This window comes from Drosophila kikkawai, chromosome 3R (assembly GCF_030179895.1).
Source record: "Drosophila kikkawai strain 14028-0561.14 chromosome 3R, DkikHiC1v2, whole genome shotgun sequence".
Classification (NCBI taxonomy): domain Eukaryota; kingdom Metazoa; phylum Arthropoda; class Insecta; order Diptera; family Drosophilidae; genus Drosophila; species Drosophila kikkawai.
In genome coordinates, this window is record NC_091731.1 from 25,960,820 (window position 1) to 25,987,421 (window position 26,602).

A 26,602-nucleotide genomic window follows, 5' to 3' on the forward strand; every position below is an offset into this window, starting at 1 on the left:
AAAATGTTTCCAAAAGTTACCCCTCATCTTTTTCATATCCCATCCACACCATAAATTCAAAGTTATCTATTTATTCATACTTTATTTTGACACTATAATCGCGTTTGCTTTGGTAATTTTGATTTACAACAATTTTCATAAATTTATTCAAGTGTTTTTAGATTCGCTCAACACCGTCCAACTTATCAGTTAATTAAATTTCGTATTAGATTCTAGTATTCTTCCATTTATTTGAAGCTTAGAAAACTGACTTATAACAAATACATAACGAAGCTGATCCTGATCCTGATCCTTAACGGGTAAGTACAATAGGCAACAGAAGTTCAACATACAAGTTAAATAGGCGAAATAAAAATACGAAAAATAATACAAAAAATACACGTACAATGAGCAAATAACAACTTGGTAGGTTTTTAATAAGTACAACAAGTAATTCAACAGTTTTGTGTTGTCTAATTGATTGCTTCTGTTTTGGTTTCTTGATCTGTTTTTATTTTCACTAAATATTCATACACAAACGCACACGTATCCATATACACATAATTGTATACATTGTTAAATGCATTATATTGGAAATTGATTTAGTTCTCTTCATATACATATACATATATATATATTCATTGATGGCTCTTTAAACAATAAAACTCCTTGTATGTTCCATGTCCCTGCACACAAACAGACATATATACAAATCCATAATTGACCGATGCTTAGAGACTGATCTGTGGTACATATATAAGTATATATGGTAAGGATTAATTGACTACGATTACTAGAGATTACAATTTGCCGCTGGAGTCTGCTTTCAGCTTCGTTTCTTATTGATCTCGTATTGGGAAAAAACATTTATTAATAGACAACAAGAAGACAACGACGACGACGACGACGACAACGACAACGACGAGATTATGTGTACGTTGAGATATTGACAAGACGTATTGACAAGAATATATTTTTGTTTGTTTGTTTGTTTTTTTTTTGTGTTTGCTGTGCGAACATTGATTCGTTTGTAATTAGATTAGCAATACAGTAATTGTAAGGCTATACGTTTAAGGGTATTTTACTGGGCTATTATTTATCCATTTAGAAACTTTTCTTAGGGAGGAGCACCAAACGGAGAATTTTAATTCAATTTTTAATTAATAAAAATGCAAAATGAAATACAAAAATATATTATTGAAACATGTAAATAAAACAAAAAAATAAAAAAAGAGTCAAAATAAAAAGATATATGATATAAACTCAAAATAACTGAATCTTTACATAAAAATCTAGGAATACATAATTTTTAAGGTAAATAAGGAGAGTCAAGTAATGAATTTATTTATTTTACTTATTAAAAAATATTATATCTTCAATTTTGATTAAGATTTAACTATTTAAATCAAATAAAAACGTTTAAAATTATTAGTCAGTAATATTACAAATAAATAGCATTTGCAATTCCTCCCTAAGTTTCCGTTTCTTACCTCCGGTTGATCACCGAAGAACTTAAACTATTTCGAGGGTTCCTGGTGACGATCAGCGATCACTGATCAGTGTGTGTACTTAGACTACGACATAAGCTACAAGCCATGGTTGTTAGTTAATTGTTAAGATACATACTCACTACGTGCTACGCAAACAAGGTCCTGCCTGACATACGACATTCTCTAGCGAATTGGCATTACTCTTGGACTTTCATTGGATCGATTACCGTTAATTGCAGGTGGCTTAGAAGCGTGGCAGGTGGGCAGGTGAGCAAGTGCAGCAGCAGATGCAGCAGGTGGGGTAGGCTGGGACTAGGGTCAGGGTGGGGGCAGAGACAGCTCATTTTCAATGTACTTTTGGACCAGCCAAAGTACACTCTTCCTTCAGGTGGGGCGGCGAGCAAGTGGTAGGGTTTACTTGGGCATCAGCGGTCATTACACCTGCTTGGCTGCACTGGCATTGGCATGGGCATTGTGGGCATTGGCGCCACCCTGGTTGGTCATAGCTTTCGAGCGCACAGCGGTCTCCGGCAGGAAAAGCACAACGACGCCGCCGAAGATGCTCCAGGCGGTTAGCAGGCTCATCAGCAAGTGACCCTCGATCTTGTTCTGTAAATGCGGATTAATCAGAGTTAAAGGTGCCTTTGTTAGGGGTTTCTCCATGCCAGGACACATACCAACAGCGACAGGTAGGGAGTGAGAATTAGGGCCAGGCCAGCGGCCGCATTGCAGGCGCCTACGCCAACGTTGCGTATGGGCGTCGGATAGAGCTCCGCCGTGTAGACCGGCATTATAGTGTTGCCCGCACTGATGGTGAACTTGCTTATCATCAGGAATGTGATCTTCAGCCAGAGCATTTCCGGCTGGCCCTCGGTGATTGCCGCGCAGCAGCAGGCGACGCCGGTACAGATGAAAGTGGCGCAAAAGAGCCACTTCTTGCCCACCTTGGTGATGATGTACATGGCCACGGCGATGGCGGGTATTTCGACTAGGCCAGCTAGCGCCTGTGGGGGAGACGAGACAAGGAGGAGAGGATGAGCGGATGAACTGGGCAAGTGGACAAGATGTCAACTGTCGGCGGGCCGCATTAAATCAGAGCGGCATCAAAGGTGCGCCCGGCGATGTCAAAATAAATTATGCAATAAATTAGCTGAGAAGCCCGTTGGCGTACCCATTGTTACTTTTTGGCTAGAGATGAACAATTAGCGTGAATTTATTTAAGGGAAATTAAATTTAAATTTCTCTAACATTATTGATTATAATAGTGGAATTGATATTAACTTGATTGTGATAAAAATAATTTAAAATGATTTATGAATATTTTAATTATTTCATATTCTTTCCTTTAGTACAAATTTATGTTTTCAATTCACCAATATAGTAATAAAGACCATAAGTTATATGCCAGACAGTGCTTTGACATGGCAACTTTCCATTTTAAAGTCAATACCCCACAAAATCAAACTAATTACCGAATTGCTCGTGCAAAGGAAAGCAAACACAGAGATCAGACAACCTTAAGCGCTTTAGCGTTTTAAAACAATCAAATCCCGAAACAAATGCCGAGCATGTTTTGCATATTGTTTACTCTTTGGCCGCTAATCCAAGGCCCGTCAGCACTGTGCTCAACATCCATTTGGCCAACTGCCAGTTGGGGGGGCTAAGATGGCTGCGGCTGCGGCCGCGGCAGGAATTATCCACGGGCACATCTATTATCTATTTGGGCTGGGAAAGGGCAGTGGGAGGAGGCAACATCATAATTCGATTGCAAACACATTTTCACACAGTCCAGTGGTCGAACCAGCGGCACTTGACATCCAACAGACATTCTTCTCGCTCTTCGGCTGATGGAAGCGCTGACAAATCCAATTAGGCGCCCATCAGCCATCAGCAGCACCACTTGGCACTTGCTAAATGCGCTTGATTGATCCTATATGCTGACACGATTTCGGATGCTGGATGAAGTCTTTCCAAAGTGATTGTGCCAGGCGACCCTGCGTATACTTAACGCGCCCCCGCTGCGTATACGCAATAAAACTCACCGAATTCAAGTAGACATTGCCGCCGAAGGAGCTCATGTTGAGAATGATGCCGTAGTAGACCAGATTCATGGTGAACCAGATGCAGAAGAAGCAGATGGAGATGCGGCGCAGGTAGCTGGAGCGGAACAGGTAGGTGACGTCCTGCGAGCTGCTCTCCTGCGTCGGCGGCGTCAGCTGATAATCGGGGGGCAGCTGACGTCCATTGAACTTGGCGGCTGCCTCAATAATCCGACGCACCTCGTCGAGTCGACCCTTGACCAGCAGCCAGCGCGGTGATTCCGGTACCACAAACCTGCCGGATATCGGTACAGAAAGATATATACTAGGAATATATACAAAAGCAAAAGAGATCGAAGGGAAACAGCGCCATTTATCAAGCGAAACATGTGCCGCGGCAAATGATGCCCCTCTTTTTATAGTGGCGGGGAAACACCCACGCACCTGCTTTCCCCCATTTATTCACCAGTCCGTGATCTATATACACCCAGATGCGGACACATGCGAATAAATCTGTTATTCTGAGCACAATACCTTAGCTTTTCGCTGTTTGTTTACCTTCCGTTCAAACGGTCAAGAATTCTTACCAGAGAAGGCAGAGGAAGATGCCGGGAACCCCGATGCACAGCTGCAGGCGCTGGTAGTCCTGGGTAAGATAGGCCAGGCCCGAGATGATCATGTACGATATTGGCAGTGGAAACAGGTTGTACATTCCGGCAAGAGTCCGCCACTTGCCGTCCACATACTCGATGGCCAGGATCAGGCCCGAGTAGGTGACCGATACGGATACCAGGCCCAGCAGGGCACGGAGCGTCAAGTAGAGCTCAAAGGAGCTGCAGATGTACAGCCAGAGGCCTGAGAATATAATTAAATAATAATAATTTAAAAATAAATTAATCTATTGCTCTTAAAAAGTAATGTAAAGTAAGTCTGTAAGTCATATAAATGTTCAATACGCTAAACTTAAGCACCTTAAGAATTTAAACTGCTCAGAACTTAAGTCAAAGCTATAAATTTAAGGATAAAACTTTAAGCTCTCCCTTAGTAACCCAGTGACATCTTAACCAAAGTAATCCGTCGCAATGCAGCAGAGCAATCAGTGGGAAAGTCCGCACACGTGCCAGTCCCTCATTAGTAATGTCCTTTTGGATGCAAATTTCAATTATACATTGTGTGAGATTTAATCAACAAGGACAACAAGGCTGGCTGGCTGGCAAGAGCCGCCTGGCAGCCACAACTGCAGCTCGAGTCCCCAGCCGACCCTCTCAGCCACTCGACACATCGACCACTCGACCACCTGACAAACCGACCCCACACAAAACCCACTGAGAGCCACTCGATGTGCTCGTGTTGACCCCCCGTCGGCATGGCCAAGTTCACAGTCACCGGAGGAGGACATCGTCAGGGCCAATGTCGCTGTGACTTCCGTGTGTGCAGGGGCACACAAACACAGGAGAATGCGATGGCCTTTATGCACAGAGCAGTACTCACCGAATAGGGTCTGCAGCACGGCCGATATGAAGAGCATTTTCTTGCGCCCGAACTTGTCCGATAAATAGCCGGAGAGGATGCCACCTGTTGCCACGCCCAGCAGAAAGAACATCTCGGCCACGTTCTTCAGGTGCTCCTTGTCGCACACCAGATCCCACTCCGATGTCCAGGTGTTGCCCACATTGTCATGCGTCTCGTACTCCCATTTCTCGCAGGCCACCAACTGCCTATCCCCATCTGGTGGTTTCTAAAATAGGATGGATAGCAGTCAGAAGGTGTTTAAATTTAAGGTACTCCCTCCCGCTCACCTTCCACTCTGTGGGCATCGCTGTGCCATTGCCCACCTGACTCCAGTCGATGCCCTCCCAACGGTGGCAGTTGTCAAGGGAGCCGGTGAGATTGCGCCAGACGTCCACTGGCAGCTGCTGCAGTTCCTCTGGCCGCTGACACCAGAAGTCCTTGTTGGCCGCCTGGTAAATTGAAGAGGATATGTGAAAGGTGTTGGGCACCTGGAAGAGCGACAGCAGCACGGTCATCAGCAGCTGCCATTTGCCGTAGTGGCCCATTAGGTCACCGATCACATCGGTCTCGTCCTCGTCGTCCGTTGGGGCCTGGGGATCCAGACCAGCTGGTGACTGGGGCGTTGCTGTCATCTTGCTGGGCGGGATGGTGGGGCTGGTGGTTGCGGTGGGGGACGGCTTGCCGGTGTCGTGCATAATGCACAAAGGAACTGGAAGGTAAGTTGAAAGGGAAAAACATTAAAATATGGAAATTATTGGAAGATAAAAGGGTTTAGGATATATTTTTAATTCACTGCTAAATAATATAGTAATTTTCTTTATTGTTTGTGAGGATTTAAGTAATATTAAAGCCAAAAAGCTCCCTTTGAACTTTATAAAATTTATTAAAATTTTTAAAGATGAATAAAAACCTATCAATGGTATTCATTGCGGAAAACTAAATGTCTCTTTCTTTGACCTCTTAATAAATATTTTTAGTAAACAGAATCTCCCAACCAATATGATTCTCTTAACCCAGTTTTATTTATCAAATAAACTACTCAATTAAGTAACACACCAAACACAATTAGAGCCTCAAGACATTCGGTTCTCCATCAACCGAAGATAAATAAAGGCCGGGAATGCAGATTGGCAAGATTTAGCTGAGGGGAACATGCAAATAATTGACTTGATAGATGCCAAACGCAACGAATTCTGCGGTTGCTGTGGATACAGTGGAATTAATTTTATTGCCCGTGTCAGGAGCACACAAAGGAGCAATTAGTTAAGTGGTCAGTGACTGGCCATAAACCAAGTTGGAGGCAAAGGCAAAGGCAAAGGCAAAGGCAAAGGCAAAGCAAAGGCAAAGGCAAAGGCGAAGGCGAATCCGAAAGCCTCTCAGAAACAGTTCGAATGCAGTCAAGTCAAGCGGCTCTATTTCATTTATTAGGGCAACCCCCGCTCCGAGCTAGCAGCTTCCAGCTCCCAGCTTCAGGCCATCAGCTCCCAGCTTGTGATCCCGGCCAAGGATGCCTGTGTCCGGTCATTGGTCAACCTGCGTTCGATGGAATTCAATCACGTTGGAGGCGATTAACCACAGCAGCAGCCCGAGACCGGCGAAAGTTGGGTGCTGAGCACCGAGCACCGAGCACTGAGCCAGGCCGAACCGAGGCAGCTCTACAAAGTAGAAGAATAATAGCCAAGATTTAATGTAATTGCGTTTGGGGTGGAGCCGCCAGAGGAGGGGATGCTTCGTGCTCCTGCCATGTTCGTGTCCTTTTGCTGGTTGAACTTTTTCCCCCATTCCAAGCGCCGCATCCTTTCTCCGCTTTGCCCCGTTTGCGATTTCCTTTGTGGCTTTCGCAGCAGCGCATTGGCTTTGTCTGGGCTTTGGCTTTGGCCGGAATGGATCCAAAGCATATATGTAGTTGAGCCCGAAGGTATCAATGCCCAAAAGTAGGCAGCAGACGGACAAACTTTTCCTCAGGCATTACTTTACTTGGACTTTAGTTGGCCGACTTAAGTGTTTAATTCTTTTCAGTTGATTTACCAACGTGGTATAATCAAGCCAAATTAAGCGATTTACCCGCTGGATAAAGGCAATTGTATAGGTAGGCCAGGAAGATTTTAGGATTACCCAGGGATTATTCAGTAAAGAGAACTACAGTTGATGTCAGAATGCTAAAATAAATAACTCAAAGGGTTTCAAATCAAATCTCCTAACTTCTCTTGTACACAGCAACTTGTCAGCGGGGCGGGTATTCCAGGACAAGCCATGAATCAAATACTCTCACATATCAATCAGCAATGCCAACATTTATGGCGCAAACTCTGCGGGCCCAGAGCTAAATTTGCATATGTCCAAGCTCCCGGAAGAGATATTCCATTTAGGACGGGATTTAGCATATGTGACCGGGTGGCCACTGGGCACTGCGGCTGCGGTGGCACGAGAATGAGGATTTGGATGTGGCTGCGGCAGTAAAATTCACGCCATACGCCGCACGTGATAAGCAGTTGAGCGCACATTTTCACGCACTTGTAAACAGGAATAAGCGAAGCGTGTCCGCGAAAAGCCGCGGGCACAGACCACGTCACATTCGCTATTCTGCAGCCTCCGTCCCAGTACCAGTTTCCTGTCCTGTTACCCAGGCAGGATAATTAATTATCAATTTTATAGGCACCCTTCCTTCCATATGGCTCCATGTCCTCGTCCTCTGGCAGTTTTAGTTGCTGCTGGGGCTTAGCTTTTGGCCAATGGAGTTACTGGGCGCTGATGGGCACTGCTGGGCGTTACTGCCACAGATGCAACTGCTGGCGAAGGTCGTCGCCATGTCGTCGTGTGGGCACAACGGCTCAATTTCAATGCTATAAACTACGTAGTCGTCGTTTACCTTCAACTCGCACGGCGCACATGGCGTATGTGCAATATCATGGCACGCTGAAAATAACGCTAATTGCATTCTGCAGCTGTTGTCGGCCTGGTCACACCCCAGCTGCCCAGCTCCCCATCCCTGCTCCTGCTGCTCCCCTATCACAGATACCAAATGATATGATCGGACAGTTTGACAAATCGACAGGTTCCTGGTTTTGAGATTAAAATAACTCAATTAATAAATGAAAAGCTGACGTTAAGGGATTTTGATTTAATTATAAATCATTCATTTTAAATGATGGAACCTTATGACAGCTAATAAATATTTTTTCTCAAGAATTTTTAACGTTTAAAGGTATTAAATTCTACATAAACTAAAGGAATGGTGTCATAATAAGGTTATTTTGTCAGGGAAATGAAATGTTTATGTTTGAAAATATCAAAAGTTTGTTACAAATTACATAAATGTAACACTTGGTCTGTGAAAACACAGAAAAAAATATACATAAATTCCTTATCTTAGTTTTATTACATTGAAAAACTATAAATAATATTTAATCTGTCAAGAATTCACTTCTATGAAGTGTTTGGTTATAAAAATAATTGAATTTATGGTTTGATGTGCACATTAATATTTAATTGACTTGCTTTGCATTAAGTTATTCAAACCACAGAGAAGTACATCAGTCAATTCCTAGTTTATCTCCCCGACAGCTGTCCATAAAGAGCAGAACTGGTCATTGACGCAATATATCTACGCGATCTAGTTCTCGTTCTGTTTTTTACTATATTTTTTTATTCATAACCCAACAGCGAGCTCATTGTAGTATTAAAGATACATGGTTAGATAGTGCAGGCAATTTTCACACCCCATGCTAATCGAGCTGCAATGGCCCATGTCCAATTGGTAATTACGTTTACATTGCGGCCATAAATAACTAATTATAATTCCATACACGTTCATAGAAATGCATGCTGGCACCATAGAACCATCAGTTCCCAGGGAGGAGATTCCGCTTTGGATCTCTTGACACGATCCGCCAGCGCCGGGGCGCCGCAATTGAACAAGATCCACACACAAGCTCCTCTAATAATGATTTGTTTCAATTGAAAAGTCAATGCCAGAGCTCTCTCTCACTCACCCCCACTGGCCATTAATAATTTGCTTAGCTTCCATTCCTGGTTAATTAACAACAGCGAAAAAAAAAAATTAATAGCAGACGGCGCTAAAGACAATTGAGAAAGGGTGAAAGAGAGAGCGAGGCTTTCTTGTTGCTCATATTTGCATAAATATGCGAGAAATTGTTCCCGGTATCATAAAAGATGAATGAATAATAAATTTAATTAACATAGGGAGTGTATGTGTGCGGAGTTTCCCTCGCACTTAAGTCATTTTCACACATATATTTCAAATTTACGATAAGTGCACAAATTTCTTTTGACCAATTTTCTTGGGAATATTGTTAAACTATTTCCCAAAGTTAAGGTATATTAAAATTAAAGGAAATTCCAAACACACTCTAAGGTTTGGTTAACAAAAAAAAGGAAATATATATAAATATAAATAAAAGTTTTATCATAAATTACTTTCAAATAAACAGTGAGGTAAACAACTTAAATAAATCTTTAAAAAATTTCTTGTACATGAGATTTCTTAGGGCATTCGTTAAATTGTTATACTTAATTTTAATAAGTTTGCTATCATATTTTTTAAGAAGCTTATGAAAAAATAAGTAACTTCTTATACCTTTTCTTCCTATATATATTCCATTATCACTTCGTAATGCTTCCGCGGAATTCTCAGCCGCTTAAGCAGCCCCAACGAATCTCGCACAATGACAAATTCAGGGGGGTTTCCCCAGACAATTACAACTGGCCGGGTGTAAATAATCAGAAGCGAGTAAGAATCGCAGCAGCGTCATAATCACAAAAGCCGAAATGTGCTAAATATTTGTAATACAAAGGCAAAGCGTTTATCTTCGGGGAGGCAAGGGAATGGGAATGAGGTGCGGGGCGGGGCGGAGAGAGGCAGACAAATTGTCGCTGTAATTAGCCGTCATGCATATAAAAGTGCATTCACTTTCATGCCACGATAGAGAAGCGAAATAAGAGTGCCGGGGGCTGGTGATGATGACGATGATGATGATGACGCCTGCTGCCGCATCTGCATTTGGATTTGCATTTGTGCACCAAGCATGGCTCGGTGACGTTGCCAGCTAATTTGCACATTTATAGGATTTGATTTGTTTATTATGCAGCCTCCTCTCCGCGGAGGAGGAGGAGGAGGAGGAGGAGCGAGGAGGACTGCTACTGCTGCCAAGTGGGTAATAGTAATCTTCAGACACTTGCACGCAGCAATGAGCTGCGCTTCCGTTGCACCGACAAGTGGCCCTCGGTGCGGATGAGCGATGACGATGACTGAGATGGCTGTGAGATGGAAGCTTCGGGTGGGCAGGGCGAGGCAGAGCATCCCGCCGGATGACGGCCCGTCATCTTATAGCATTGGCCAGCCTCACTTCATCACTTGTCAGGCTAATTGCAGCTGTGTGACAGCCGCTTTCAGATAAGTAACGGCACAAACAACGGCAGACAAAAGGCAGCGCACACCACGGGGCGTATGAGCAACGCTTAGTTAGCAAATTGCATTTAGTTCGGCCCGCGGCTATTGTTAATATTCGATTTTCACCCCCTGCGAGTTGTAAACAATTCCATTTGAACTTTCCATATCGCCAATTTGCGCACGAACACACTGCAAACGGACCGTCCTCGGCCCGATCGTCTTTCGACTTTAGCTTTTGAAATTTACGAGTTCACGCTTCGCCATTAAACACAATTGATTCTGGCACTGAGTAAACAAATTGGAACACAAAACTATAAACTACAGTGTTTAGAGCCCCCGCATTAGCTAACTAATGCGACTAATTGGGAATTAAATCAGGCAGTTAACGATCGAATTTTGTTTCTTGACTTTACGCCAAATATCGCAAATTTACGTTTGCTTTTCCAGAGGAAAAAACAAAGGAAAATAAATATATGGAAGGCCCTATATACAAATTTCAGGCATCATAAACTTTGAGAAAAACAAGACGAGTGAATTATTCATAGCTTACAAAGCTTAAATAATTATTATTCGCGTGCTATAACACCTTTTCTAACAATTACAATGAAAAGTAATACAACTGTCATTAAGGATTAGTAAGTTAAATATTTAAGTAAAACAACGTTACATGAAGCTATATCATTTTCAAATTTAAACTCCAAATAATGAGCTATAAAAATACCATAAATTCCTGGAAAACCAACAAAACCAATGGCATCCAAAAATGAGCAGTTGTCAGCAATTTTCATATCAATGCGAGAACACATTTTGCAACTTTATAAGCCACAAAAGCCCACCGAACAGATTGGCGCACATTTGATTGCCACAAATTGGAGGCAGCTTGACAATTTTGTGTGATCGGATTCCATAAAATGGCAAATTTTCACAGAATTTCGAATGCCAAAATCATTACAATGAAGTGGGCCTCCCCCCATCCCCTTCGAATCCACTCCCACGCACAAGGATCAAATCAATTCAAATCAATTGAAAAGCCAGCCAAGCCACAAAGTATTTTAAAGTTTATGAGGTGGGCGTGCCCGCCCCCTCCCCTCCGTGTGTGTGCGTGTGCATGTGTGCTTGTTTGTTGATATATTATGCAAATTTTCGCTACCTTTTAGGGGGATTTAAGGTCCCAAAAGCCCTTTGGTACAATTTCATCAGCGGATATCTTTTATTTAGCAAAAAAAAATTACAGCGGAAGGAGCAGCGAGAGGGCTGGAAACATTGTAATATGGCAATTCCGTTTCGTTCTCGTTCACATTTGAAGGGTCCTTACTGGCTTCCTTCCTTCCTGCCGTTTGCCGCCTACCTTGGGCACTCGGTCCAGGCTTGCAGCTGCCGCTTGGATGTCCTGTCCAGTCCCTGTCCCTCTCCCTAACCGCTTCGGCTTGGTCCTGCAGTTGGCCGTCCGTAAACAAAGTCAGAGATGCGATGAAGCAGAGGATACTGGGACCGGACTCGCAGCCGGAATCCGTCCGTCCGGTGTTGTAGAGCCAAACAAAGGAATATAGGTCATCAGCCGAGGGCGAAATGGCGCCAACAAAAGGTATATATGTTGTCCATTTTAATTTAAGAATTTTCCTTTAGAAAAGCTTAGTTAAATTGCTAAAAAACTGCTCAAATTTTTAGTTCAAAAGGGGATAGCAAAAGCAAACCCTTCTAACTTCCAACTCTGTATCATAAATATTATAGTAATGATGGAAATTCAATATAAAATCCTTTCTAGTAAATATTATATATTCTTTTTGGTAAGGGTATTTACAATTTTACAAGCCTAGTCTGATGTAGCACCATATTTGGTTTCTATTTAGCTTCACTTTTAATGTAAATCCATATGGATGTTTAAGCGAATGCTGCCGCTGATCCATTGTTGTCAACATGAATTCACAAATCTATTTCCATTTCTGCTTGTCTGCCGCTGATGATGTGTCCTTTTGCCTTTGCTTTTGCCTTTTACATCCATTTCCCCATGCCCCGCGGGCCGTGTCTTGTTAATCGAATAGCAAATCGTTTGGCAATTTCAAATTTAGCCAGCTAAGCAGCAGAGATGCCCCCAACTCTGAGCCCCCATCCATTGTTGAGGAGCGCGCCTTTTTGATTAGAATTTCCATTTCAAAGTGCGCACTGATTTGCTACTTTTATGCGCTTCCAATCAGTGCCAGAGCGAGAGTCAAAGCATCCGCCATTAGCATAACCTAACGGCAAAGAGGAATAGCTGGAGGTGGGATCAGAATGGGGATGGGGATTGGGAACCGGCGCCAGGTGATTGCCAGCTATGTTTGTTTGTTTCCCTCTGCCGTCTGCAAATCTCTTGCTGGCTGCATTGTCGGGATTTCCCATGCCCATTAAAATATGCTTATGAGCCACTCAATATGTTCAATGCCGGGTTATGGCTCGTTGGGTTCAGCCATGTGGAGTTTTCAATTTCATTTCCATGAGTCTTTGACTTTCCAGACTCGCCTCCTTTATTTGTATTTCGTCTCTGATTCCTCGGAGGTATTCGAAGGCAAATGCCAGAACGAGATTCCTTTGAATCTGACTTGTGACCGGCCCATTAATCCATAAGTTTGAGCTTTGGGATGTTATAAATAAATGCAAAGGGAATGGAGAAATGTATATTAGCTTAACCCTTAATTTCCCTGAGGTATGAAAAAATATTTAAATTGGAATTTTTAAAGGCAATTTATTGGTCATTAAAGAGTTTTCTGGGATAAAAATCATAGTTAGATGTATATATAAGATGTATATATTCTAGGACACAATAAAAACAAAATATAAATCGATTCTTAATTTAAGCAGCAACATCCTACTTGCAAATCCCTATAGTTTGCATCGATAAATCCTCTCAAAATCACTTAATTTTCCCATGTTAGCACTGACATGTTACAGGCCTTTTTTTAAAGACCATTTCCGTTTATGTCATTTATGGTTACAATTTACGGGAAAATCCTCGTTGCGAATTCAGATACTTTGAGTGGGCCCCGTACATATATACATAGATGCTACACCAGAGGGACTAAAGCTCTGGCTTCAACAATCTGTCAGGATAAAGTCATTGTCGTTGTCATTGTTGTTATCCTCATTGTTGTTATCCTGCTGCTACCATTTATGCTGCCTTTGTTGTTGTTGTTGCAAGAGACAAACAAATAGACTCGGGCGGCAAAAAACAAGAAAAAATATACAAAAAAACAAAAAAAAAAAGAAAAAAACAAAAAAAAAGGCGCACAAATAAACAAACAAAGGAGAGCAAAGCAAACGTCGCTGGCGGCACGTCCGCGAGCAAGGATGCCATGCCAGGACTATCGCACACACACACTGGCTATACCTAGTACTTGGAGAGTTAATGGGTATATTGAACATTATGTAAAGATAATAATAATAAAAACATATATCATCGTATAACAAATAATATTAACAATACCCTCTGAAAAAAACACTTTAGAGCTACTAAAAAAGGAAGTTCCTTTTAAAAGAAGGCCTTGATTTGAGAGCCCGGTATTCTGTGGTCGGTACTTTCTGATTTTGGTTGCGTTGTCAACGTTACGAGGCAGCCTGTGTCCGTAATGAGCTTACCTTATGGATGTAAAAAACAAGTTGCTGCTCCTGCTACTGTAAAGCCGCTACTGATGTTGCTGTTGCTGCTGCTGCTGCGGGAGACACTGGCGCAGGCAATCCTGCAGCACGCGTCCTGCTGCACAATTGGCAGTCTGATGGCTCAGATGGCTGATGGTGACTTCCTAGCCCGCTTCCTGTTGCTGGAGCTTTTGTTTTGATGGTGTCTTGGCGCGGAAATCCGTCGCACGTTTGTCGCTTGTGTTTTTGTTTGTTTTTCTTTCCCCTTTTTTTTTGTTGTTGAATTTTACTTTATTTTTCTCGCTGTTTTACGTTTACGTTTGGAATAAATTTACGGGCAGAGAAGCGCACTGAACGGAAACTGACACATAACATAAAATCAGGCAGCAGTTCTTGTTCCCCTTTCCGTTCCCGTTCCCGTTGCCGTGCTGCTGCTGTCTGATTTTACGAGCGACTACGCTGCTGTCTCTTTTTTGGGGAAAATACGATATGGCTAAAGCGGCATTACGCATTCGACACGTGGTCCGGTGGCGTGCATGAATTCGGATGCATTTCCATTGCTCATACGCAGCGTGGTGCGGCCTATGGGCAAATTATTCGCGCGCGCTTCCCGCTAAACCAACAGCAATTTGCAATTTGGAAACAAACACGAGTGGACCAATGAGCGACGGCACTCTAGTAAATAATAACGTCAAATAATAATAATACTAATAATAATAGAGCGAATGAAATTATGAAATTTCAGCCAGGGCTGTGTGGGCCGCCGCTGATGCTGCTGCTGCTCGCTCCCATTATTTATGGCTTGTCCAAACATTGTCTGGCCGCCCGTCTTGGGAGGAAACAGCAGCAGAACCATGAGTCCCAGCGTCCGTATATATCGGCACATCGCTCTGCCCGTCTCATCTTGGTATATCAGTATATATAGCATCATTGTTGCCACTCGCATTTGTTGCTGCCGTTGCCGTTGCTGTTGTTTCATTTTGTTTCATTTCTTTTCGTTTATTTAATTTTATACTATGCGCACTCACGCACCCACACGCTCCCGCTCCCACGCCACGGATCTCGATGCTAGAGTCTCGAATCTCGCACCTCGAACCACGGACCGCTGCTTCCTGCTCTTGATTCGCACTATTTCCTAGACGCTGAGGCTGAGGATGGGATTGCGATTTGACGACGACGACGACAACGACGATGGCTGTTCCGTTGCGCGACCAAGCACATCACACGGCGACTGACCAAGAGCAACTGAGCGCTCGTCTCTGCGGCGAACCACTTTTATAACCTTCGCCTCTGTGGCTCCCTCTCTGCCGGCCCCAAGGCAGCGACGCCAGCAGATGTTGCTGTGGGGACACGATGCTCTTACTCGGATGCTCGCATCCTGCTGCGAACTTGGACCATTCTTTGCGGCGACGCACAGTAGCGCCTCTTGAACAAACACCGTTGCAGAAATAAGAAATAAACCATACCGTCAAGGTTCCGAATCTGCTACCCAAATAATTTTAGGATTTTTTTAGAAAATATGAGCTTTTAAAGTTGAACTTTTTTCGTTTTCTGCATTATAACAAAAACTGGGTAAATTTAATAAATAATATTAATAATTGATCACAAATTGTCATGGTTTTTTCTCTTAATGATGGATAAATTAAAAAAACTGTTTAAAAAAACCCCACCTGAAGGTCATTCTGATTTAAATACATTCGAATTTTATTTGTTATTACAATAGACATCAAATTTAAATAATTGAATTAAAAAAAATCTGAATTACAAAATAAATATGTAATTTTTTTTACAGTTTAAAAAAAGTAGTATATATATATATTTTTATTATCATTTTAATTCACATTTTTTCTTGTAAACAAATTGAATTTTTATTCTTTGCAACACTTAAAAAAGGCAAAGGTGGCACATTGTGCAATATATATATACATTTTACAACAATTACCTGCCGAATGTTGTTTAAAATATTTAATTTTTTTATTTGCTTTTTAAGTAATGATTTTTGCAACGTTAAATGAGAAAAGGCTCTACTGTGCGATGCCTAGCGCTGTGTTGTGTTGTTGCTTCCGCCGCTGCTCTGCTACTGCTGATGCTACTGCTGCTACTACTGATGCTGCTATTGCTACTGCTACTGCTGATGCTGCCACTGCTACTGTTGCTGCTGCTGCTGCTGCTGCACCTGATGCGCGTTCTCTTTAGCCCCACTCGGGCCTTTTCTAATGCCTAAGAGCGCGCTCTTCGGCTTTCGCTTCGCGTGGCGCGCAAAACTGTTGCTGTTGTTATTTAATCGCCGGCACCTATTGCTTTACTCAGCATTACTGCCAGTACACTGCCATAAAAATGGTTCTTCCGACTAATGATACTGATGATGCACTAGCCTGGACACTTGAGCAATAATTAATTATTACAAAGCAGTTAAAAAAGGTATAATGTTTTAGAGGATAATGATGATCATAACAGAAAGTAAACGTATGGAACAAAAGATTGCCCCAAAAGTACAGCTTTTGAATTCTTAAAACTCTAAAGTTTTATACATTGAACTGTAATTATTAAAGAGTGGTTATCTGCTTTGAACTAAGGAAAATTCATTAATTTTTTCTGTTAATTTATTATAAAAATATATATAGGGAAACTAATAATGAAATTATAACAACAACATACCTTGCAGTAACAATTAAAATATATCATAACTAAGCCAAAAATGCATTAATTTCGATTCAGAAAGCAGTTTTGTGTTAGTTTTTATTAATTTAAAAAAACTGCAAACCAAATTTAAAATATTAAGAAATCAAAATTTTTGCTAATTTTAATGATGTAACCCCTTATCAAATTTCGCAAAAATGGCCAAAAACTCGATTTCTTCCGGACATGTCTAGAAAGATTCCCCTGTTTATGCTGATCAAGAATAAATATGGTTTATAGGGTCGGAAAGGTCTCCTTCACTGCGTTGCAAACTTCTGACTGAAATTATAATACCCTGCAAGGGTATAAAAATGCTTTCTTCATTGACAATCCCACCCTTTTCTTTTCTTTCAAGGAAACGTACTGTCTCTTTACTATACGTTACTTAATAAAATAGCTTACTTTAATGTTGGATAATTATTAAATAAAGATTTAAATGCATAATGGAATCGTATCTTTTAAAAGCTATATTTAAATTAAATCAATTCTTGTAATATATGTAAAATTAATATATGTAAGATAGTGTATTCAAGTTTCGGCATAAACAAACCCAAAATCCTCTCTATTTCCACCAACCCCTTTCCATTTCCGTCAGAGTTGTAATGATATTAACCAATTGATCAAATGGATAAGGCTATACGGCTATATCTCTGGTGTTTGAACTGCAGTTACACCGAAAACCCTGGCTGAGATCGGCTGCCGATTGGCGGAGCGTGCCGAGAGAATCGTTCATCACTCGACGATCGACGGGGGTTTTACTCTAATGCCTATTGTCGTGAACAATTTGCCTGATAGATCACATCAAATATTATTCTGACAACTTGTTGACACTTCTGTGGCGCTGATGTTGCCTTTGTTTTGTAGCCCGTATTTATTTCGGGATGGTTAGTTGATGATGATTGTTTAATGGCAATTTTCTGGGACCCATATTTGTGTGTTTTATAATACTATTGACAGAGAGAGAGCGAGAGAACGGAGAGATCTCCAGCTATATGATTTTTCTCTCTACGATGTCCAAATAATTGTTGACGGAATTCGGCTACAAAGTGTGCCGGTTTATTATTGATTTATGGCTGGCGGGGCCATGGGGTCTGCCGCTTGTTTATTGTTAGTTTGTCTCATTACGCGAAAATGTATTATTTATTTGCTTTGAATAAAGCCAACTACAAGACAAAGTTGCCCAGTGAGCTCTGCCCAGTTCCATTCACATCCATGATAACAAACAAGATTCCTTGTCCGCTGGGTAAATTGTTGCTAATTGATTGCCATAAACGGCGCTAATTGTGAAATCAAGCTTGAACCTTAAATTATTAGTGGCGGAAAAGATTAGGATATCTTCGCCAAATATTTCAATTCCCTATCAGTATTTACCGACTTCGGGTTGTTACTATCTCAATATTTTGATTAAATATGTACACATGATTCATTGGTGGGCCAACCCAATTAATTCGTCGTAAGTGTACATCTTAATCATGCATCCTGTTGACTTGCCATTGCTGAGGAAATACCCACTTTCCAAGGGCAAATAACAAAGAAATGTTCTTATAGCTAATATAATAAATTTGTCATAGCCATCGGACAGGTTGTTGTCAATAAAGAATTTCGTATGATTGCTCTAGTTAAATTTAGAATTCATCAAAGAATGCAATGGGGTAGTTTCAAAAACTATTTTTGGTATAAGTGACTACAGAAAAAATTGTAAAGTGAGTGATCGAATTAATTAGAAAAGCAGTCAATTTATTCTTATGAATGAAACATTTTTTAAAATGTAATTTTCAAATGAAACATGATATTTATTAGCTGTGGAACTAGGTTATCAAATACAATGTTATGCCTTTTGAACTAAAAATTGTGACTTTAAATCGACTACCTTTTTTAATTAAATTAAAATTATTAAAATTGGGTTGTTGCGGTTTCTTATATTCTCCCAATATTTTCCAAATATATCCCATATTTATTTAGAAGTTTTCCCTAAGCATTTTCCACCCTTAATGCTAAGCGGTCTTTTCTCGCATGCGATATTTCTTGTTCAGCATGCGATAGAAAGTGCCTCTTTATCTTTTTACAATGTTTTCCCATAATAAACGTTACTTCTATTGTTTTTGTTTGTAGCATTGTTTTTGTGGGCTGAACAGATGTGTGGGCAAAATGTGCTGGGTTTATTTTTAATTCACAAACGACAGAAATAATTAGCTTTTGAGTGGGGAATAAACTGATGCCGAGCTTTTATCAATGAACCAAACAACAACAACAACAAACGAGGGAAAGGGGTAGGGTATAAACACTGTTGACATATAGAAAGAAATAATAGAAATACCAGACGGGGAGGAGGGGCTCGACTTGGTCCAGAGTTTTGGTTTTAATTTCAGGCGGGACTTGTGTCAGTCTTGATTTTATTGGCAATATTCTAATTGGATTGGCGCTACACGATTTCCATAAATTAAATGGCAATACAAATAATTCCTATTCTCATTCGATCTGCCAGGGGCATTGGGAATACAAAGCGAGGTCCGCAGTATAGCTTGGCCCCTTCTTGGCCCCCCAACTCCGGCTGTTGCATTGCAACGTGCAAGTGTCACTGATTTATGGCCAGTGTGTGTGTGGTGTGTGCCAGTTAGCCAGTTGTTTTGACCAAGTTAACTGGTTTAATGGCCCAACTGGGAGGGAGGGGTGACGAGACCACATGGTAGGGTGGTATACTCACTTGTCCCGCTCCTGCTCCGCGAACTCCGCTCCTGCGGCGCCAGCAGCGGCAACTCCAGTTCCAGCGATGGGCTGTCGTGGGTTAAGCTAGCACGCTTTGCCATTTTGCTGCCTTCTCCGTTTGATTGTATACTAATTATTATCGGGGTTTCTATTTGTTTATTTAATTTCAGTTTCAGTTTTAGCTTTTGGCTTTTGGCTCACTTCATTTACGACTTGGCGCCTCTTTCCGCACTCTTATCAATCACACTCGCGGCGCTTATCAAACCGGCATTGGCTGGGTTCCGTTGGACACTGACCAGCGACACTCGCGCGGATCCCAGATCACCAGCTCTATGGGGGGGCCCACTCGGAATCGGAATCGGAGTCGGAACCGCGCTCGGTTGCCCCACATAAATCACGTTCCAATTGCCCCAAAATTGGCCAGACGTGTTGGCATTCGCTGGGATTAGTTCCTCCTCGAGGGGTTCCAGAACAATGGCCAATGGTCAATGGGTTCCCGATAAAACCCGGGTCACTCAATCCGGGAGTGTTTCTTCTTGACGCAACGTGCGAACCCAGCGGCGGACGGTGGCTAACTGAGCAACTTGGCGACTGGACAAGTGACTACTGACTGGCTGGTCAGTACCAGAGGCTAAAGCGGCGACTATCGAAATTTAGCGACACGCCGCTGCAGAGGGTATTACGCGAATATTTCTGGTGCTGGCAGAGTCCCGAAACCCGAACGAAAATCGGCTATTAACACTGTATTAAAAAAATATATAGTATTAACTCGGTAGGGTATGCTGTAGTGTCCGTAGCCTATTGCTATTTATAATGCTTAAAACCATTACTGCTACTTTAAACGCTCATCTTTGCGTGCACTGAAAAGCTCTTTAAAACTCAATAGAAACAAATTAAAACACCTGTAGCTAACATAAAAATACAACTATTTTAAAATAGTAATAATTTTGAAGTATCGTTTTTAAAATACTATAAATATATTAAAGCTAATAAGGTTTGTTTCTGTATACTCTTTTAAATTAATATTTAATACTCATCTTAAAAAATTATATAGAAATATTAGATAAAGTTTTTATCTTATGAAAATTCAAGGAAATCAGTTGTATCTTTAATATTTAGCTTCTAAATAATATTCACAGCAATTTGAGAGCATTTAAAGATCGGCATGCACACATCTAGTAGTTAAGTTTTTGTTCGTGTTTTTCGTGCCGCCTGTTTGTTTTGCTTTTGTTTTATAATTAACACAAAGAACGGCATTAAAATGTATTTACACGTTCATTGATCACTAACTGCTAGTCTCGGAGCTAAAAAGCTCGCATGTTTGCCCATTCAGAAGCGATGTGAAGTGCGCGCGGGTGACAGCTGAATGTCATCCGCGACTGAATCTCTGAACCCCATTGAACCCGGGCATCAGTACATATTTCGGTGTTATTTAGTTGAGTTTTTCGAAAGATATGCAAATTCTAGAGAAGCGTGCTGAAGTTAGCCAAAAATCGGGGACAGGTTGATCCACCCGAAACCTCGATATTTCCGAAGTATTTCACTTGAATTATGGTATTTTGAGCGCTCACAAAAACGCAAATAAGCAGTATTTCGTATGAAACTTTTTTTATTTGACTTTATTGGTGACTTTATTTGCATTTTAAGTGTTAATACACTGAGAAATACCATCGAGGATAGAATGTTTGATTCTCAAGAAGATATGCAGTACATTTTTTATTGAAAGGAATCTTATAGAATTTAAAATTGAGTTCAAATTTAAAAATGCTACAAAATATTAACGAAAGTGTTCTATAAACTTTCCTTTTTAATATAAACTAAAGTTATTATCCAAAAAAGCCCAGGAAGGACCTCCAAAGCTCCAATCCGTATTCCTGCAGACAATTCTCTAACCAAATTTCCAATGGAAGCTCCTTGAAAAGCTTAAAAAGCAAATTTTCAAGCGGAAACTCACCTCAGGCACTGGCGCTAAGGATGTTTGCTTTTCCCAGGATCTACTCGGGCAAGGCGAATGGGACTTAGCACGCATTAAACAACATCAAAATAAACAAACAATTTCACAGACAATTGCTGCGAGGCAGTTGAAAGCAGCCGCAGCGAATTGCGGTTGAAATGAGGTTGGGCGAGGAGTTGCGGCGAGTGGAGCGGGGTGGGATTATCCCTGCCGAAAAGTGCTCGGTGCTTGTGCTTGGTCGTGTGCCGGTATACGGACCCTCAGAATGGATTTGCTCTGGTTTGGCTGTCTGGGCGCTAATCGATATGTACCAGACAAGGGTCTTTTGTAGAGCGGCCTTGGTAAGCATCCTGTCAGCATTTTGGCCTGCGGTTGATGGGTGCACCAACTCCTTGACACCATCAATCTGTTTTTCGTAGTATTTGCTCAGTGTGTGTGAGAACCATTTGATTCAATTATTCCGACGTGACTGCGCCTAGATCGTAGATTATCTTTCGCCAATTATTTCTTGATTTCTTTAAAAATAATCAAAGTCACAGAGAGTTCTTTATAGCTTGGAGAGCGCCACCCACCTTGATTAGAAAGCGAACTTTGAAATATTACGTCTTGAAACTATCACCAGAGAATATCAACTACTGTTTTTGATATTTTTAAAAGAGATAACTTAATAGAGGCTTGGCTTTAATCAACTCGATTATCGAATTTAAAATAGCCAATCTTACTTTAAGGTAAAAAAGAGCTCCGATTAGTTTTGATAATAGTAAAATTCTTAATAATACAAATCTTAAATTGGTTTTATATCAGTGATAACCCAAATACAGGTTATTTATGACGTGGAATTTCCCTCATATTAAAGTTTAAAGTTGAAATATCTACTTCTTCCCACACACAAAGCTAGCAACTCAATTAGGCACCTCACTTTGGGGTTACAGATTGGCCTGTTCCAGTGCAGCTTAGACCTTGTGGATAATTCTCTTATATGCAAATCAAATGGGCTTAGGTTATTCATTCTATTTATTTTTGGGTTTCCCACAGTCCGAGATTTACACTTCCTTGGGCGCACTCGCTTGAAATGCGATAATTTAATTGTGGTGCGATGACAATTTAGGGTTACGACCAGAACCAGTGCTCGTAGGGCGGTTTTCCTGCGGCAATTGCAAAAGTTAAATTAACAATCGTGTTTACATTGGTTTGTAACAAGATTTCACTTATGGATGTCAGCTTTGTCCCCGCTGGCACAGTCCTATCTGCTGCTCTCAATCGCTGGCACTGCGCCGGACCCGGGCACTTACCCTCCATCAAACCTGATTACTGTCATCAGAGCTTGGAGTTCTAGGGTGTGCGGGGTGTGTGAAGTGTGCGCCGACGCGTGCGACGACGAATTTGTCTGGTAATGAAAAGGTTTGCGCATCCGCCCCAACATATTGCCGGCCTTTGTTTGCCGGATCGCAGAGCTACGGATTTTCGCGCCTCGGGTCAGGGCACGCGACCTGGTCGCTCGGCTGGGCGGGTCTGACGGAGCTGACGTGGCTAATTTGCGAGGAAACCAAAACATCAAATAAACATAATTCAATTTCAACAATTGCACCGTGACGACTGCGGCTTCGAGTGGTTCCTGATCCCGTTTCTGGTTCTGGTTAGGGTAAATGATCCGTAAAATGTAGCGGCCAGCTTTATCTCTGCCTTGGATCTAATTGCTCTGGTCCTGATCCCGTGGGAATCGAACTTCAGTTAAAAGTCAGATCAACAGGTTACCCTAGGCCCCTATAAGGATCTCCGATTACTAGCAGACTTGTTTAGTGGGGAATTTTTCAGAGTTTCGAAGGCCATATGTCTGCAAAAGTTAGCTTTAAGGGTTTGTGATAGGGTTATCTTGGGCATGGTTTGAGCTGTCTCCCATCTCCTGCGTATTTACTTTCCGAGTCATTCCCCCATCATCAAAGTTGTGGACACAAACATGGCGGCTTCCTGCTGAGCGAAGTATAATGGCAAACTGTCAAAAACAGGTGAAGGAAAGCACAAAGCGAATGCTGGAGCTTAAAACCGAAGGGGAGTGGCCTGCAAAGTGGGGTTGTCGGTAAGGATAACCAAGGGATGCCCTACAGGTCAGATAAGTATAGTGCAAAAGTTGGTAATGAGAAATATATATTTATAAACTTGTTTTAGTCTCTACACAATTTTAAAATATTTTATTTTTAATTTTCAATCCAAGACATTCTTCAAATATCCACATCCTTAGGAGCTTGACAAATCAATTACCATAATTAACTCCAGGTCCACATCCTACGCCCATCAATCGAAGGGTAACTTCTTTCGGTTAAGTCCAACGGCTTTCCCACAGCATCCTTTTCGTTGGCAATGGGCAAACACCCTGTACTTTGCTGTACTTGACAAGCTCCGCCCATCGAGTTGAGCGCACGGCCACTGGCTGCCAGGATGCTCGGGGGTTGATGAGGTCCTGGCCTGAGTACTGGCATTTCCAATTGGAACTGCGGCACTATAAAAGGCTCACAATTCCCGGGAGATGGACTCATTAGGAATTTAAACTTATTGGGCAACGGAAGTGTCGAAAGAAAGTGCCATTTAGCAGAAAATAAGTCCAGTGAAAAAAAGAATATAAAAAGTGCAATATTTGTAGGGGGATAATGTCGCGAAATCAATTGCCGGATTCGTCCTCATCGCCGCCCATTAGGTGAGGTTTTTTTGTGAGATTTGTGATTTTTTTAGTTAAATAAAATATGTAAACATTATTGGTAAAATATCTATTATTGACATAATTGGTGAATATATTGACAAAATTGAAAGAAAAAAGTTAAAAAAAAAAAAGACAGGAAAGTGGTCGTTTTATTTACATTTATTTTGTGCCGTCGGAAGCTTATACACAATTAAAACAATGCAAATTTTTAAATTAAATTCTTGAGTTTATTGTATCCCAAAATATTGAAACAATAATTTAAACTAACTTTGGGGAGTTAAAGTTTGAATACTCTTGCATTAAAGATTTGAATAACGACTCGAAGTATAAACAAGAAAGAAAGCCAACTTTGGCCAGCCAAAGTTTGTATACCCTTGCATGTAACAATTAAAATATATCATAACTAAGCCAAAAATGCATTAATTTCGATTCGGAAAGCAGTTTTGTGTTAGTTTTTATTAATTTAAAAAAACTGCATACCAAATTTGAAATTTTAGGAAATCAAAATTTTTGGCCATTTTTGCTAATTTTAATGATGTTACCCCTTATCAAATTTCGCAAAAATGGCCAAAAAATCGATTTCTTCCGGACATGTCTAGAAAGATTCGCAAGTTGATGCTGATCAATAATATATATGGTTTATGGGGTCGGAAATGATTCCTTGACTTAGAAAAATATTATTTTGTATTATAAAATCGGATTTTTTATATAAAAAAACTTCTTGATTTTTTTTTAAATTAAAAATATCATAACTTGGCCAAAAGAGCATTAATTTTAAATCGGAAAACTGTTCTGTGCAAGATTTTCTACAGTTAATAAATCTGCATACTTCATTTAAAAATTTTGAAAATTAAATTTTTTATCAAAATCAAAAATTTTAATGATGTAACCCCTTATCAAATTTTGCAAAAATGACGAAAAAATCGATTTCTTCCTGGCATATCTAGAAAGATTCCTCTGTTGATGCTGATCAAGAATATATATACTTTATAGGGTCGGAAACGTCTCCTTCACTGCGTTGCAAACTTCTGACTAACTATAATAGGTAAAATAATGTCCTTCAAGGGTATACAAATGCTGGGCAGTACTCAAACAGATCATGTTAAGCTTAAAACTTGACCACACATTTTTTATGTCTGCTTCCCTATTTTTAAAACATTTTTAAAAATAGCTACAAATGTAATTTATAAAGGCTCTGAAAATAAGGTTCCAATTTTATTAATGAAAATGTAATTATTCAAATGATTTCTTTTTTAAATACTATAAACAAGTGTTACTTGTGATTTCTAATCTAAATTCCAAATCATAGTTTCTAACCAAGACTTCGTTTCCCCCCTTAGCCATTTACCCTTTCACAACTTTGACGATGATCTGATCAACGATCTGCCGTCCTGCATTTATGCTGGCCAGCATCAAGGGGGAAGTGCCGCCGGAACAGGAGGTGGTGGCGGGTCAGGTGGAGGCGGTGGCAACTCGGGGCTGCGTCTCAGCTCGAATAATCTGCGCCACATCCAGCAGCATTACCTGCAGCACAGCGGAGGTGAGACTTAACGAAAGCGATCTTTGGGGCATTTTCTCAAGCCCTACTTCCAACTTACAGAGAACCTCCTAGATTCCTCGACAAATTCCATGGGAGTGCACAATTCCGGCGGTGGAGCACCCTTAATGTGCAACAGTCCCAGTGCCAGCAGCAGCGGAGGAGGAGGAGGAGGCGGCAACGGAGGCTCAGGCACTCCAGGCGGAGTGGGCGGCGGTGGCCCCAATCCCGGATACGGTTCCGTGGGAGCAGCAGCTGCGTCCAGCTACAAAATGCAACGACAGGCGGCCAATGTGCGGGAAAGGAAACGCATCCAGAGGTCCGCACCAACTGGGTACACCAAATGGTCTTTTCCATTTTAAATCTTCCTGTCGCAGAGCCTAGACCTTGATTGGTTAACTAACGAGCATTCCTTGGTCTCCCTTTTTGGTTTTTCCTTGCGTCTTGCAGTAGCATCAATTCCGCCTTTGACGAGCTGCGGGTCCATGTGCCCACCTTTCCGTACGAGAAGCGTCTAAGCAAGATTGACACTCTTCGCCTGGCCATAGCCTACATATCCCTGCTGCGTGAGGTACTCCAAACCGACTACGATCCGCTGACCTATGTGGAGAAGTGTCTGCGGGGCGAGATCAAAGCGGATCGCGCCAATTGGAATACAAGTGGTGCGTAGAACGGGGTCGTTGAAACCCAGAAAAGCTTGCTAAGCCTAGTTTTCCTTTGCAGATCTCACAGCTCGCTTGTCCTGGATCAATTGGGAGAATCTGGGCGTCCATCCGGGTCGGCGAACACTGCTCACCTCGCTGGCCCTGTCCTCGGAGCCCATGTGCGGAGCTCACTGTGGAATGCCATAAAGTCATAGTCCTAGACCGGCTTACAATGGAGTGCAATCCAGTGCTGAAAGCAATTCCCCTCGAACTTATGATCTTCCCTCAAGATGCCAAAGTCTTCCCCGTTTTGGTTTAGACCTCCGAAATTAGTTTAAGGCTGTA

The 26,602-nt window shown here is 41.5% G+C and overlaps 2 protein-coding genes across 11 annotated transcripts; one reads left to right on the plus strand and one right to left on the minus strand.

Annotated features, from left to right (window-relative positions):
* Positions 1–55: 55 nt before the first annotated feature.
* On the minus strand, positions 56–19,789 carry LOC108081251 (organic cation transporter protein). Of its 9 annotated transcripts, none has more exons than XM_070287078.1 (8): positions 15,132–15,269; positions 14,043–14,392; positions 5,308–5,729; positions 5,000–5,246; positions 4,096–4,363; positions 3,512–3,803; positions 2,147–2,473; positions 56–2,078 (listed from the first exon to the last, which is right to left on the minus strand). In XM_070287078.1, exons 3-8 carry the CDS (start codon positions 5,713–5,715, stop codon positions 1,905–1,907), a joined length of 1,716 nt encoding a protein of 571 aa, XP_070143179.1. In that variant the 5' UTR covers positions 5,716–5,729; positions 14,043–14,392; positions 15,132–15,269; the 3' UTR covers positions 56–1,904. The 9 variants fall into 9 exon arrangements, with proteins under 9 accessions (XP_070143179.1, XP_017031829.1, XP_070143177.1 ...); XM_017176340.3 differs by having other exon boundaries at positions 14,043–14,403; XM_070287076.1 differs by having other exon boundaries at positions 15,075–15,269.
* A 4,155-nt stretch (positions 19,790–23,944) lies between these two features.
* On the plus strand, positions 23,945–26,560 carry Fer2 (48 related 2). Of its 2 annotated transcripts, none has more exons than XM_070286589.1 (5): positions 23,945–24,073; positions 25,417–25,616; positions 25,677–25,959; positions 26,064–26,275; positions 26,337–26,560. In XM_070286589.1, exons 1-5 carry the CDS (start codon positions 24,027–24,029, stop codon positions 26,462–26,464), a joined length of 870 nt encoding a protein of 289 aa, XP_070142690.1. In that variant the 5' UTR covers positions 23,945–24,026; the 3' UTR covers positions 26,465–26,560. The 2 variants fall into 2 exon arrangements, with proteins under 2 accessions (XP_070142690.1, XP_017031642.1); XM_017176153.3 differs by having other exon boundaries at positions 25,677–25,932.
* Positions 26,561–26,602: the final 42 nt, after the last annotated feature.

What these genes read in the sequence shown, in the direction of transcription:
- LOC108081251 (XM_017176336.3), bottom strand. Translation starts at nt 19,528, where the DNA reads ATGGCAAAGCGTGCTAGCTTAACCCACGACAGCCCATCGCTGGAACTG. An exon ending in ATCTTCCTCTGCCTTCTCTG is followed by an intron (nt 3,804 to 4,095) that starts GTAAGAATTCTT and finishes GATATCCGGCAG; the next exon opens with GTTTGTGGTACCGGAATCAC. An exon ending in GCAATGTCTACTTGAATTCG is followed by an intron (nt 2,474 to 3,511) that starts GTGAGTTTTATT and finishes TCTCCCCCACAG; the next exon opens with GCGCTAGCTGGCCTAGTCGA.
- Fer2 (XM_070286589.1), top strand. Translation starts at nt 24,027, where the DNA reads ATGTCGCGAAATCAATTGCCGGATTCGTCCTCATCGCCGCCCATTAG. An exon ending in TCCTCATCGCCGCCCATTAG is followed by an intron (nt 24,074 to 25,416) that starts GTGAGGTTTTTT and finishes TTCCCCCCTTAG; the next exon opens with CCATTTACCCTTTCACAACT. An exon ending in CGCCAATTGGAATACAAGTG is followed by an intron (nt 26,276 to 26,336) that starts GTGCGTAGAACG and finishes TTTCCTTTGCAG; the next exon opens with ATCTCACAGCTCGCTTGTCC.